Raw genomic sequence first — 14,843 nt, forward strand, 5'->3', positions numbered from 1 at the left:
GAGAGCGGTGTCTGTGTGGAGGGACAGGTCAGAGCTGCCAACTCCTCCGCTTCCATGCCAACAGCCATTGAGCTGCACCCTGACCCAGCCCTAACCATGCCAAGATAGATATATTTGTGTAAGGAATGAAAGTAAAACATCATTTCAGTCAACATTTAAGAATCTTAAATATAAAAAGTTGAACATGAACAACAGTCTAAATAAATCTAAACAGTACTATACAATATAAAATATAAATTAAGTGAAGTGCCCGGGTACATGTTTACAACCTTGGGTTCTATTTTCAATCTGCAATCAGCTAGACCTTCACTCTGTCATTTGGAGTTAGCGGGTCATCAATCCTGAAGGGCCCAAAACAAGACAGGCACAAGATGGAACATCCAGAACATTCTCTGGATCATCTCCTGCTTATGCCGTCCACTCCACGTTCGTCCTGACAGCCACAAAACCCTGCTTTGTTCAGGCCCACAGACAAGGGAGATGATCCCAGATAAGAACTACACATGACTTACAACAGAACAGCTTATGTTCTGTTAGCTGTAACAGATGATGTTGAAATCTGATTTTCAACAATCTAAATTAAAAACATTTAATTCTCTCTACTCTGTTTCCTGTATATTCCCTGTTTCCTCCTCTGTGTTCCTCAGAAGGCAGAACCCTCCCTCACCCTGCCAGTCCAGAACTTCTGAATATAAAGAAACAAACAGATATCATGTTACCGTGCCACTCCTCAACCAGGCTCACTGGAGCGCTGACAGACATGCTGTCGTTTAGCCACTTCCCTTGTGGAATATTCCGGAATGCTGGACATTTACCTCGAGACAAGCTGTGATGCTTTGTGGAAAGAGAGATGCTGTCTGAAATATGTATGAGGCAGGCATGGAGGAACGTCAGACGTCTCTCATCGATTTAACAAATATCCATAATAATGGAGATGGAGACACATCAGGGGGAGAGAGAGAGAGACAAAGAGAGAGAGAGAGACAGAGAGAGAGGAAAAAGACAGATGGACAGAGAGAGAGATGGAGAGAGAGAGAGATGTAAACCAATAGACACAGAAGGAGAAAGTAGGAGAGAAAATAGAAGAAAGAAAGGCAGACAGAGGGGGGGGAGTAGACGGGTAGGAGGGGGGAGGGGAGTTGGGGGAGGGGGGAGGGGAAGACAGAAATGAAGAGAGATGAGGAGGGGAAATAAGTTCAAGGCTTAAATCTTTTGTATTCTGCCCAGCTTCTTCCTAGAAAACGTCTTAACTGAGAGTCCACTGTGGAGACAGACGCATACCAAATCCACTGCAGTACCAGAGACTAGATTTAATACAAAAGTTCACAATATAAAAATACAAATAACACTATGTCAAGACAAGGCATCCATGAGCGCAGCTATGAGGTAAAACCACTAACATGAGTTCTGGTCATGAGATGAAAACTGAGCAAACATGACATGATCCACAGCAGGTCCTCACAGTGAAGGGCTGTATGAATGCAGAACGTTGTGAGTGTGAACACAGAGAGAAAGAGGAAATCAGCCCAGAGCTCTGTCTTTGTCTGTGTCCTTCAGAGACGATAACAGAGGATCCAGGATCATGTGGTGCTCCTCCCTGTGTCGCTCCTCCCTGTGTCGCTCCTCCCTGTGGCGCTCCTCCCTGTGTCGCTCCTCCCTGTGGCGCTCCTCCCTGTGGCGCTCCTCCCTGTGGCGCTCCTCCCTGTGGCGCTCCTGCCCTCCCTGTGTCGCTCCTCCCTGTGGCGCTCCTGCCCTCCCTGTGTCGCTCCTCCCTGTGGCGCTCCTCCCTGTGGCGCTCCTCCCTGTGGCGCTCCTCCCCTCCCTGTGTCGCTCCTCCCCTCCCTGTGGCGCTCCTCCCTGTGTCGCTCCTCCCTGTGTCGCTCCTCCCTGTGGCGCTCCTCCCTCTCTGGGCCCAGCCCCGCTACGGGCCCAGCCCCGCTACGGGCCCAGCCCCGCTACGGGCCGAGCCCCGCTACGGGCCCAGCCCCGCTACGGGCCCAGCCCCGCTACGGGCCCAGACACACATCTCCCTGGCAGCTTGCAGGAGATACCCTGTATCTGCTCTTGTTCCAGATGATCCTGTCTTTATCTTTTGAGATGGTTAATCTGTGTTTTTTCACAGCTGTTGTGAAATCCACTGTACCCACAGCACATTTACCTGACCTCCACAGTTTCGGCATTTAAAGTGCATCAGGTGTGTGTAAATTGACATAACTCCATTATTCAGCCATGAGAAGCCTTCTATCCTCTGGAGTGCCCTTCAGGCCGTTCCTCTGCTGTTCAAACCTGAAGAGATTAAACACAGCTGTCAGAGAGGCTGACAGGCAACCAGAGAAAAGAAACAGCGATTTTTAACTACAGATACTATAGGGCACATCCCAGACAGGGCTGAATACTAACAGGGATGAGCCAAGCTTCTGTGAAATGAACTATGCATGGAACCATCCAGGCAAACTCTGCAGTCCTTCCCAATCCCAGCCTCCGTCCAGCACAGCACAGAGCAGCAGGCCAGGGTAGATGAACCTCATCCTGCAGCAGCTTGTTAACGGGAATTGAGGGGGGGAACGGGGGGTATTCAGTGGACATCTATTCCTGGCATGTTTGATTCTCCATCCTCTTAACGTGCATCCCCTCCTCTGTGCGTTGGCAGGTGCTCAACGCGAGCATGTCCGAGGGGGAGCAGGTGACCCTGGAGGACATGGGTGGCCGGGAGCCCTCCGTCCTGGCCAACCAGTCGGTCCTGACCAGGGGGCTGGTGCTACGCAGCTGGAGCAACCAGATCAACATCCATTACCGCAGCCAGAGGCCAGCGGAGCGGGCGTCACTACTGCTACGTTACCAGGGTGAGACAGCTAGCCTGCCCACACCTGCCCACACCTGTTCACACCTGCCCACACCTGCTCACACCTGTTCACACCTGGCCACACCTGCCCACACCTGCAACACCTGTTCACACCTGCCCACACCTGCCCACACCTGCCCACACCTGTTCACACCTGTTCACACCTGCCCACACCTGCCCACACCTGCAACACCTGTTCACACCTGGCCACACCTGCCCACACCTGCCCACACCTGTTCACACCTGTTCACACCTGCCCACACCTGCCCACACCTGCAACACCTGTTCACACCTGCCCACACCTGCCCACACCTGCAACACCTGTTCACACCTGGCCACACCTGCCCACACCTGCCCACACCTGTTCACACCTGCCCACACCTGCCCACACCTGTTCACACCTGCCCACACCTGCCCACACCTGCCCACACCTGCCCACACCTGTTCACACCTGTTCACACCTGCCCACACCTGCAACACCTGTTCACACCTGCAACACCTCCACATCTCCTCACACCTAGCATGGATGTGCTAGCACGTACATCTTTGTGAACCTGGTGCAATAATGTAGCAGCATCCCTTTATCCCGGCGTCTTTATGCTGATTGCTTCCGTTACTTGTAAACACGGCATGCTCATGTAAACCTAAAAACTGACAAGCGCTGTCATCCAACGGTGTAATTACATGGAGAAGTATTGTGCTATTAGACATTTCCAGAGCTGTCAGCTGCCCTTTTTCCTCATCACACCTGCTGTTCATGTGACAACCCAGAGACAGAGGGGAAAAAACAACACGCCATTCTGGCAAATTCCTTTTGTCTCTGCTAAACTAATGAACTATGACAGGCTTGCACAGGAATAGCACATTCCTGCTCGGCTCTGGAGTTCCTGGTGAGTACAGCCCCGGCTCCTTGCCCGCATCTCTGCTTCTTCCACTTGTGAACCTAAATGGGGGGGGATCCAGAGGAGTGGCCTCTGCTGCAAACACTTTTGAACTGATTGGAAAGACTCTTGACAGATGACAAATAACATTTCCACCCTAGTAGATTTTTTACCCTGTCAATTTGACGAACGTGTTTTTATTGGCATGGAGCTGTTCTTGATAGGACTGTTTGAACACTGTCAAAACATCTTACATCTGATGCTGTGTCTATGAACACTGCTGCTGCTGTAGGCAACACCTGACAGCACACCTTGTGAAAAGCCTTTAGCCATTTCTATAAACTATAACGTTGGCCCTGATGAATGTCTGCGTGTCGCTGTGTGTGCTGCCGGCAAGCTGGGAGGGGGTGCAGGACCAGAAGACAGAGGGAGAGGGTGGAGGTGGAGCAGGGATGGAGAGGGTGGAGGTGTGAGGGTGAAGGAGCCAGATGGGGCCCCCTCAGGGGTCTGATGAGGGCTCTAATGGATCAACAACACTCTGCGGACGTTGTTCCTGTCTTCCTCTTACCACTAGAAATGTTCCGTTTTTTGTGTAGTGGTCATTCTGCTTCAGTGATGAAGCAGTGTCTCCAGCGCTGGTCTCTACTCTCAGACCTCCCGAGCTGCTCTGTGATGAAGCAGTGTCTCCAGCGCTGGTCTCTCCTCTCAGACCTCCTGAGCTGCTCTGTGATGAAGCAGTGTCTCCAGCGCTGGTCTCTCCTCTCAGACCTCCCGAGCTGCTCTGTGATGAAGCAGTGTCTCTAGCGCTGGTCTCTACTCTCAGACCTCCTGAGCTGCTCTGTGATGAAGCAGTGTCTCCAGCGCTGGTCTCTACTCTCAGACCTCCCGAGCTGCTCTGTGATGAAGCAGTGTCTCCAGCGCTGGTCTCTCCTCTCAGACCTCCTGAGCTGCTCTGTGATGAAGCAGTGTCTCCAGCGCTGGTCTCTCCTCTCAGACCTCCCGAGCTGCTCTGTGATGAAGCAGTGTCTCTAGCGCTGGTCTCTACTCTCAGACCTCCCAAGCTGCTCTGTGATGAAGCAGTGTCTCCAGCGCTGGTCCCTCCTCTCAGACCTCCTGAGCTGCTCTGTGATGAAGCAGTGTCTCCAGCGCTGGTCTCTCCTCTCAGACCTCCCGAGCTGCTCTGTGATGAAGCAGTGTCTCCAGCGCTGGTCTCTCCTCTCAGACCTCCCGAGCTGCTCTGTGATGAAGCAGTGTGTCCAGCGCTGGTCTCTCCTCTCAGACCTCCCGAGCTGCTCTGTGATGAAGCAGTGTCTCTAGCGCTGGTCTCTCCTCTCAGACCTCCTGAGCTGCTCTGTGATGAAGCAGTGTCTCCAGCGCTGGTCTCTCCTCTCAGACCTCCCGAGCTGCTCTGTGATGAAGCAGTGTGTCCAGCGCTGGTCTCTCCTCTCAGACCTCCCGAGCTGCTCTGTGATGAAGCAGTGTGTCCAGCGCTGGTCTCTCCTCTCAGACCTCCCGAGCTGCTCTGTGATGAAGCAGTGTCTCCAGCGCTGGTCTCTCCTCTCAGACCTCCCGAGCTGCTCTGTGATGAAGCAGTGTCTCCAGCGCTGGTCTCTACTCTCAGACCTCCCGAGCTGCTCTGTGATGAAGCAGTGTCTCTAGCGCTGGTCTCTACTCTCAGACCTCCCGAGCTGCTCTGTGATGAAGCAGTGTCTCTAGCGCTGGTCTCTCCTCTCAGCTCCACTGCACTCCTCCTCGTTTCACTTTTAATACTGGTGAAGGAGGTGAACTCCGATGAACGGGCAGCACACAATGCTGCTTAACAGAGGGGAAAGCGAACATTAAAGATGTATGTCTCTCAATAATTCACAAAGAAATAGGAGCCCAGCAGCCGTGCCCTGGAGACTGAAAGCAAACAGACCTCAAAGGAAAGGCGGGCAGTGATCCAACACTCGGGAAGGAGAGAGAGAGACGGCTTTTGTTCCTGTATCAAAGATCGACTTCGACATGAGCGGTGGCTAGGTGACCCGCTGTTGTGCTCTTGTGAGCGTCTCTGCATCTGCTCTCAGTTCATCAGCAGCAGCAAACAGCATCTGACATGACCAGCCTCCTCTCATTTGGTAGGTGGGAAAGACACCCGGCCCTGTAAACAAGCATCGTGACAATTAAACAAAAGCTGTGCTCCGTAAATGACTTGACGCGCGTCTACCAGTCTGCTCTGCCTCTGAGGAAGAGAAGGGTCTCCGGGTCTCCTGCTGCCTCACATCCCAGCCCTGCTGTCTCACACCCCACCCTGCTGCCTCACATCCCAGCTCTGCTGCCTCACATGCCAGCTCTGCTGCCTCACATCCCAGCTCTGCTGCCTCACATCCCAGCTCTGCTGCCTCACATGCCAGCTCTGCTGCCTCACATCCCAGCTCTGCTGCCTCACATCCCAGCTCTGCTGCCTCACATCCCAGCTCTGCTGCCTCACATCCCAGCTCCTCCCAGCGCCTCTCTGACCTGGGCTCAGCAGCCAAGGATTTGTCCCCTCACGCTGAGCTGAGAACGCAGTCCCCACATCCCCTAGCAGGGATCCTTGTTTGTGCGTCAGGGAGACAGGGAACACAACGCAGGCTGAAGGCATCCCGAGCGGCGAGGCTTTGTGTCTGATTCGATGCCGGGGATTTTCCATCGACTGTAATTGATATCAAGTGTAATGGAGGAGTGAAGAGATTTGGTCCAGCTGCAGGATGCTGCTGCAGTGTGGATGTGGAGGAGGTGTCAGTAGATTACAGTAATGCTCGCTGTCACATTAGGAATACAGACTAATGCAGCGAGTCTAAGTCTGGAAGGATGTTTGAGTTTAGGAATATAACTGCACATATGCTACAACCATATAAGCAGCTGAATGAAAGTGCTTTTAAAAAATTATTCTAAATTGCTGAATGTTAATGCAGCTCTTCGCTCAGTCACGCTGGATATCATTATTTCTATATTAATGGTCTGATTTTGAATGGTCACAAACTCCCAACTGTGAAGGCCATTTAGATCATGTAGGATGCTTCTGTTTAATCATTTCATATCATATCTGCCACTCACTAGAAGCATGACACTTACTTTAGCTTTTTCCTACAGATTTCAAAGGCTATCGGTTAGATTGCTTGAGATATTTCAATTGTGTTCATCTTCATGCTACGCGCAATATCACCTTGTCTTGTATAATGGGGTGTGAAAAATGGGCTGGGACAGGCGTGGAGAAAGAGACAGATCTGTAGAAAGATAGATTTCAGCTCTGGGTAATTAATAAGTGCTAAAGCGCATGCTCTGGCAGTGCTGACAGGCTGACGGATGGCAGGCTCCACCAACAGCAGGGCTGCTGGTGGGACTGACTCTGTGGATACTCCTTCTTTACCCCAGCCTCCTCTCTGCTGAAGAACAGCTCCCTCCTCGCCTGTAATTGTTGTTCTCATCGATGAGACTATGACTGAGGAGGACGAATCTTCCCCAAAGCAAACCCAGGGAGACTCTGTCATGCAAACAAAGAAATGATTTAATGGCCGAAGTGTGAACAGGGAATTTGGACATATACAGTACTAACCCTAACCCTAACCCTAACCCTAACCCTAACCCTGGACATATACAGTATCATCACCACAGACAGCCTGTCCTCTATATTACACATGAAGCAGCAAACACACTCACACACACACACACACACAACACACGAGTGAGTAAACAGTATTTGAGTGTTTGTTTGTACGGCGAACTACCAGAGAATGACTCGTGATTGTAAAGCTACTGGATGTGAGTCTATCTCTGTGAAACATAACTCCTAAACCAAGATCAATAAAGATGTCTCTGCAAAAAAGGTATTCAGTCGGTCTTGAGTCCACTAGACAGTGGTTGACCACAGGGCTGCTGGGTTGTGTTCATATTGATGTGGTTAAACACTCAATTCCATTGGTCAAATGTTCAATAAATTGAGGTGAAATAACAGGCCAAGTTGCTCCTCCTCCTCCTCTCCTCCTCCTCTCCTACTCCCCTCCTCCTCTCCTCCTCCTCCTCCTCTCCTCCTCCCCTCCTCCTCTCCTCCTCCTATCCTCCTCCCCTCCTCCTTCTCCTCCTCCTCTCCTCCTCCCCTCCTCCTCCTCTCCTCCTCTCCTCCTCCTCCTTCTCCTCCTCCTGTCCTCCTCCTCTCCTCCTCCTCTCCTCCTCCCCTCCTCCTCCTCTCCTCCTCCCCTCCTCCTTCCATTGGTCAAATGTTCAATAAATTGAGGTGAAATAACAGGCCAAGTTGCTCCTCCTCCTCCTCTCCTCCTCTCCTCCTCTCCTCCTCCTCTCCTCCTCCTTCTCCTCCTCCTCTCCTCCTCCTCCTCTCCTCCTCCTCCTCTCCTCCTCTCGTCCTCCTCTCCTCCTCCTCTCCTCCTCCTTCTCCTCTCCTCCTCCTCTCCTCCTCTGCTCCTCCTCTCCTCCTCCTCTCCTCCTCCTCCTCTCCTCCTCCTCTGCTCCTCCTCCTCTGCTCCTCCTCCTCCTCTCCTCCTCTTGTGTAAGTCAGGACAGCAGAGCATCTGTTCCCCCAGGTTCTACCAGCAGCTAATCTGCCTGGCTGGGCCGGCTGTGGAGTCATTACTTGTAATAGCAAAACAATCAGACTTTATGGCCCACTACCATGTACAACGGAATGAAGGCCGCCATGTAATTTAATCCTCAGGGGATTGGCTCCACACATCACGGCACCCCCCAACCACACAAGCTGGGTGGAGATGGAGGAAGTGGTGGTAGAATAATAGCAATAACTAGGCTCAGTGGAGCCCGAGATAAACTAGCAACTGAATGGATGACCTCGGGCGACAGGCCTCCCTGAGCCATCTCATTGATTTACTTTGGAGCGGCTTCGTTAGGAAGAATCACCTGATTCATCTGATTAGAACAAAGTCAGGCAGCCAGTCTGCTTCAGGGCCTCCAGTGGGACTCATGTTTCAATATATCGACAAGATGACATTTACGTTTGTGTTCCGGTTTTTAAACAGCTCACGTCTGCTTTCACATGTTCTCCTAAAGCACGTCGAGAGTGCCCTTAAAATACCATTTATGAAAGGTTACAGAGAATACTGTGGCAGGTACAGTAGTCATCTGCCCATCCAGCCCTCAGTCTATATCCATCCATCTATATCCATCCATCTATATCCATCTATCTATCAATCCATATCTGTCCATCCATCCACCCATCGCTCCACATATGCAGCAAAACATGTATGCTTAGTTCTGTGTTCTTTACAGTTGCAGGTGGACACGATGTGGTTCTGCGTGAGTGACTGTTTACCTGTGTTGTTTTCCTCTTGAACAGTTGATGATACACTGAGCCAGGTGCAATGGTGATGTAAAGCCTTATTACAGTCTGGAGACTTATGTACTGGTTTACGAGGATGTACAGTAATAAATCACAGCTGTTGTTGCTGCAAATGCTCACTGCAACACTGCCGTCTAACCACTTGTAGTGCGTTAAAGAAACGACATGATTTCCTACGAGCTCGGCATACCACGCAAGTGTGAAGTGAGAGGCCTAATCATCCGATGCCAAGAGAAAAAAAACATCGACGTGTGTGAAAAGCCTCCCTGCTCTCCGTTCATGGCCGCGCCGGGTCGGTGGCTCTAGCGAAGTTGGATTGCTGGGCACGAGCTTCCTCTGCACTCAGCACTAATATCCAAATGTCTTCTGTCAGCCAGGGAGGAGGACTGCTATCAAACCTTCTAAAGTGTACTCTTCCCTTAATGCCTCATGTCGGCGGCAGCAGACTATAAAACTGCCGCGCTTTAAAGTCGATTTTCATATTCAGCCATCAGGAGAGAGGGATTTAAAAGGTGGTGATTATATCGTCTGAATGGGTTTTGAAATGCTTAACTGTTTTATGTATCGACAGTCTAATGCTCCCGCGTTCAATCACTGCATACCCCGTCAGGCACTGTGGCAACCGCCGAGATCAACCCGCCCCTCCGCCCTTGCGCTTGTGGGTGGAGAGACCCTGCGCTTGTGGGTGGAGAGACCCTGCGCTGGTTGAAAGCTACAGCGGGCAGGAGGGAGTTGGAGACGGAGAGTGTTGTGTGAAACGTTTCCACCTGCTTGTTGACACAACCCAGCAGCTCACTTCCACCCCCACTGTTCCCCAAATCATATTCATGACTTGACTAAAACACGCAGAGCAGTGGGCGGTCTGCAGTAAAAACCTTCACTCCCGGCTCCGGTGCTGCGGGCCTAGCAGTGATTCCGACTGGCTAATATGATAAATGTAGACTTTGTTTTAGAACGAAAAAGCGTTGTGGCTATAGTGAAAGATATCCGGATATTGTGCCTTCGCCTGCGCTAGCGTTGGTGAGCATGGACTAGGGAGAGTAGAGTGGACCTCACTCAGACAGGCAGAAAGGTCTGTTTTATAGCCCCCATTACCAACATGGTTAGCTCAATCCATCATCCAGGGTAGCTAATGATTGCTACCATACATCCCGTGTAGCTTCACTGGAAGCAGGGATAGGGACACAGGGCTGCTTGAAACACATTCATCTCACTGCTCTGGGCTCGCTGCTCTTTGACACATTCATCTTACTGCTCTGGGCTCGCTGCTCTTTGACAATTGCCCTGCACCGTGAAAGACCAGAGTGCTCGCTTGAACAGTCACAGCACACCAATTCTTCATAAGCAACAGCAAACATGCCACAGCCTATTTGCAGATGTACTTTTAAACTGTGATTATGTGTAACAGCTGCAGTTTAATATTTACTGCCCAAGTTGAGAACTAGAAACCTCAGTGCTTGACCCAGTCACTGCATATACTGAACAGTGTGGAGGGAATAAGGATGTCATTAAATCAACTAATTATTTGATTTTCGGGTGTCACCGTCTCTCTCCCTCTGTCTCTCCCCCTCCCTCCCTCTCTCTCTCCCTCTCCCTCTGTCTCCTCTCTCTCCCTCTGTCTCTCCCTCTGTCTCCCTCCCCTCCTCTCTCCCTCTGTCTCTCACTCACTCTCTGTCTCTCACTCACTCTCTGCCTCTCCCTCTCTCACTCACTCGCTGTCTCCCTCCTTCTCTCTCTCGCTCTGTCTCTCTCCCTCTGTCTCCCCCCTCTCTCTCTCCCTCTGTCTCTCTCCCTCTGTCTCCCTCTCTCTCTCCCTCTCTCCCTCTCCTCCTTTCCCTCTGTCTCTCTCTCACTCATGCTCGGTCTCTCACTCACTCTCTGCCTTTCTCTCCCTCTCTCACTCACTCTCTCCCTCCCTCCTCTCTCTCCCTCTGTCTCCCCCTCTCTCCCTCTCTCTCTCCCCCAGTGTTTGAGCTGAGTTGTTCCTTCCCCAAAGAGCCAGCTAATGGGGATGTATCAGTGAGTCACCTGCACGCGGGGGGTGAGGCGTACTTCCAGTGTGTGACGGGGTATCAGCTGCAGGGCGCGGCCGTGCTGTCCTGCCGTAACGCCACCAGCCCATACTGGAGTGGCCGGGCGCCCCGCTGCCTGGGTAAGAGACGCCCTGCTCCCTCCCTGACACGCTCTCCCCAACCCAGCCTCCATCTGGCCTCTATCAGCCCCTAGAAACCCTCTATAGTCTATACAACCTCTACCCTGCCTCCTTACATTCTCTATCTTGTCCCAACCATTCAAGTGGTTTCAGACTAAATCAAATCCTTGATCATTTGCATACTTTAACGTAAAAGTGAATGTGGAGTTGTTTATGTGCTCTGTGGAGTCCACCTTTTTCGCTCAATGAGTCTCTTTCAAAGGCCCTTGCCTTTGTAAGACTATAATAATGTTTGTTTTCCTTTCATTAAACTTTATTTGTTCTGAGCCCCAACATGGGTTTTCACAGTGAGTCCACTGACCTGTGTTAGATTGTTGGACTGGGGGAGCCAGTGGTCCATGTCTGTTAGTCTCTGATTACAAACAGCAGAGAAAAGCTGTAATACCTCCCCTTCACTTCCTCTTCTGTGTTCCCCCGACCCTGCTCTCCTCCTCCTGCTCTCCTCCTCCTGCTCTCCTCCTCCTGCCCTCCTCCTCCTGCTCTCATCCTCCTGCCCTCCTCCTCCTGCCCTCCTCCTCCTGCTCTCCTCCTCCTGCTCTCCTCCTCCTGCTCTTCTCCTCCTGCCCTCCTCCTCCTGCCCTCCTCCTCCTGCCCTCCTCCTCCTGCTCTCCTCCTCCTGCCCTCCTCCTCCTGCCCTCCTCCTCCTGCTCTCCTCCTCCTGCCCTCCTCCTCCTGCTCTCCTCCTCCTGCCCTCCTCCTCCTGCTCTCCTCCTGCTGCTCTCATCCCTCCAGCTTCCTGTGGAGGGATGATCAAGAACGCCACATTTGGACGCATCGTCTCCCCCGGTTTCCCCGGCAACTACAGCAACAACTTGACGTGTCACTGGGTGCTGGAGGCCCCGCCCGACCACAGACTGCATGTGCACTTTGAGAAGGTGGCTCTGGCCGAGGACGACGACAGGTGAGTGTGTGTGTGTCTGTGTGTGTGTGTGTGTGTCGCTGTGTGTGTGTGTGTGTCCCTGTGTGTCCCTGTGTGTGTGTGTGTGTGTGTGTGTGTCTGTGTGTGTGTGTGTGTGTGTGTGTCTGTGTGTGTGTGTGTGTGTGTGTGTGTCTGTGTGTGTGTCTGTGTGTGTTGCCCTGTGTGTGTGTGTCCCTGTGTGTCCCTGTGTGTGTGTGTGTGTGTGTGTGTGTGTGTGTGTGTGTGTGTGTGTGTGTGTGTGTGTGTGTGTGTGTGTGCAAGGTGTTGTAGGTGAGTGAGTGTGTGTGATGTTGTAGGTGAGTGAGTGTGTGTGATGTTGTAGGTGAGTGTGTGTGTGTGTGTGGTGTTGTAGGTGAGTGTGTGTGTGTGGTGTTGTAGGTGAGTGTGTGTGTGGTGTTGTAGGTGCGTGAGTGTGTGTGTGAGCTGTGCTGTGGTTTCAAGGCATCTTTTTAATGAGCTGCTAATCTTTTGTCAGCTGGATAAGATGACAGAGTCTCAGGTAGGACGGGCCTGCTTTTAGACTCCTAATCCTCACTGCTACTCAGCCACTCAGACGTTATGTGATTGGGGGACTGAATTGAAACAGCTTTATGTCATTTTAATTCATTACTAGTAACCTCCCTCCATGCTAAGTAATTGAGGGACTACAGGGGCCCTTCTGACTGAGGGAGGAGAGACTTAATGACATTTTTGCGCCGTGGTGACACTGTTTCAGGGCCGTGGTAACAAACTGTTTAATGAAGCTGCTGGCTGTGGAGTTGGAAACGATATCACAGGGTTATTACACCCAATTATTACATTGAATGTGTGTGCATGTTGTGTGTGTGTGTGTGTGTGCATGTTGTGTGTATGTGTGTGCATGTTGTGTGTGTGTGTGCATGTTGTGTGTGTGTGTGGGTGCATGTTGTGTGTGTGTGTGTGCATGTTGTGTGTGTGTGTGTGTGTGTGCATGTTGTGTGTGTGTGTGTGCATGTTGTGTGTGTGCGTGTGTGTGTGTGTGTGTGTGTGTGTGTGTGTGGGTGCATGTTGTGTGTGTGTGTGCGCGCAGTGAGCCAAGCCGGCTCGGTCAACTCCGAGCTCCATTTCATTCAAGCAAACTTTATTTATATAGCACAAGTCATACAACAACTGCCCCTCCAAGTGCTGAACATGAAGAGTGGAAATCAAATCCAGTTTTTGCTGTTCCTGTCTGTGTTTCAGGCTGCTGATTAAGAACGGGAACAACATCGACTCCCCCCCAGTGTACGACTCCTACGAGGTGGAGTACCTTCCCAACGAGGGCGTGGTCAGCTCTGGGCGACACCTGTTCGTGGAGTTCACCACCGACGGGACTGTCACCTCCACGGGTGCGGCCGTCAGATACGAGGGTACGTCTAGGACCCACAGTACAGCTATGGGCCAAACTGAATACTAAACTTTAAAAATATTCATAATATTAGAATTCTACATGCGATTTCTGGGTGTTGCACTAGCGGAAGCATGTTGCAGCAGCTTTCAGCAATTTACCTGAGCAGATGAATAAAGTATCTATCTGCTTCTCTAATCGAATGTGTCTATTGTCGATATGCGTCCTGAAGTCAGGTCCTGGGGAGTCAGGTGGCTGAGCGGTTAGGGAAGAGGGCTAGTAATCTGAAGGTTGCTAGTTCGATTCCCCGCCTGTGCCAAATGACGTTGTGTCCTTGGGCAAGGCACTTCACCCTGCTTGCCTCGGGGAGAATGTCCCTGTACTTACTGTAAGTCGCTCTGGATAAGAGCGTCTGCTAAATGTAAATGTAAATGAATAATAATCAGGTTTGTTTTCATCCTCCAGCGTTCGCTAAAGGGACGTGCTACAGCCCGTTTGTGAAGTACGGTAACTTCAGCAGCAGTGACCCGGGGTTCGGGGTGGGGGCCGTGGTGGAGTTTGCGTGCGACCCGGGCTACACCCTGGAGCAGGGCTCCGTCATCATCGAGTGTGTCGACGTCCAGAACCCCCAGTGGAACGAGACCGAGCCAGCCTGCAGAGGTGGGGCCACATCTCTCTCTCCCTAACCCTAACCCTAACCCAGCCTGCAGAGGTGGGGCCACATCTCTCTCTCCCTAACCCTAACCCAGCCTGCAGAGGTGGGGCCAGTTCTGTCATCTCTGTAGGTCCACATCTCTCATCTCTGTAGAGCAGAGGTTCTACACCTTGGTCCTGATCCCCCCTCTCTCTAACCTTAACCCTAACCACCCTCTCTCTAACCCTAACCCTAACCACTCCGGGACACACTGCCCTGTAGGATGTAGATGTTCACTCTTCAAACACATCTGGTTCAAATAGATGGGTTGGGTTAGGTTTAGGGTCGTTTTCAAGCTCTACAGAAGCCTGCCTCTCTCTTTCTGTCTCTCTCTCTGTCTCTCTCTGTCTTTCTCTCTTTCAAAAACACTGACCTTGAATCCTTCCATCCTTTATGTCCTTTATCTTTGCTCTTTATACCTTGCTCCTTCATCGCCACCACACATCCAATTGAATTGAACTGAAAGAAATTCTTGCGAAGGCAGAAGTGAAAAGATTTAATTTCTGCTCCTCAGGGTCAGGGCAACAGTGCTTCCCAGCATTAAATAGCAGCTTTTAAATGGTCAACAGTCTTTCTCAACCGCTTCCACTTTCAAAGAGCAGTGAAAAATCCTCATGAGTG

The 14,843-nt window shown here is 51.5% G+C and overlaps 1 protein-coding gene across 1 annotated transcript in view; it reads left to right on the forward strand.

Annotated features, from left to right (window-relative positions):
* Positions 1-14,843, forward strand: part of LOC136962894 (seizure protein 6-like) — a 42,693-nt gene that overhangs the window by 13,519 nt on the left and 14,331 nt on the right. Inside the window, exons 4-8 of the mRNA XM_067256793.1 lie at positions 2,651-2,843; positions 11,019-11,204; positions 11,997-12,165; positions 13,384-13,550; positions 13,994-14,188. Coding sequence (XP_067112894.1) covers positions 2,651-2,843; positions 11,019-11,204; positions 11,997-12,165; positions 13,384-13,550; positions 13,994-14,188 — 910 coding nt within the window. The remainder of the gene's footprint in view (positions 1-2,650; positions 2,844-11,018; positions 11,205-11,996; positions 12,166-13,383; positions 13,551-13,993; positions 14,189-14,843) is intronic.

Source organism: Osmerus mordax, chromosome 19 (genome assembly GCF_038355195.1).
Source record: "Osmerus mordax isolate fOsmMor3 chromosome 19, fOsmMor3.pri, whole genome shotgun sequence".
Classification (NCBI taxonomy): domain Eukaryota; kingdom Metazoa; phylum Chordata; class Actinopteri; order Osmeriformes; family Osmeridae; genus Osmerus; species Osmerus mordax.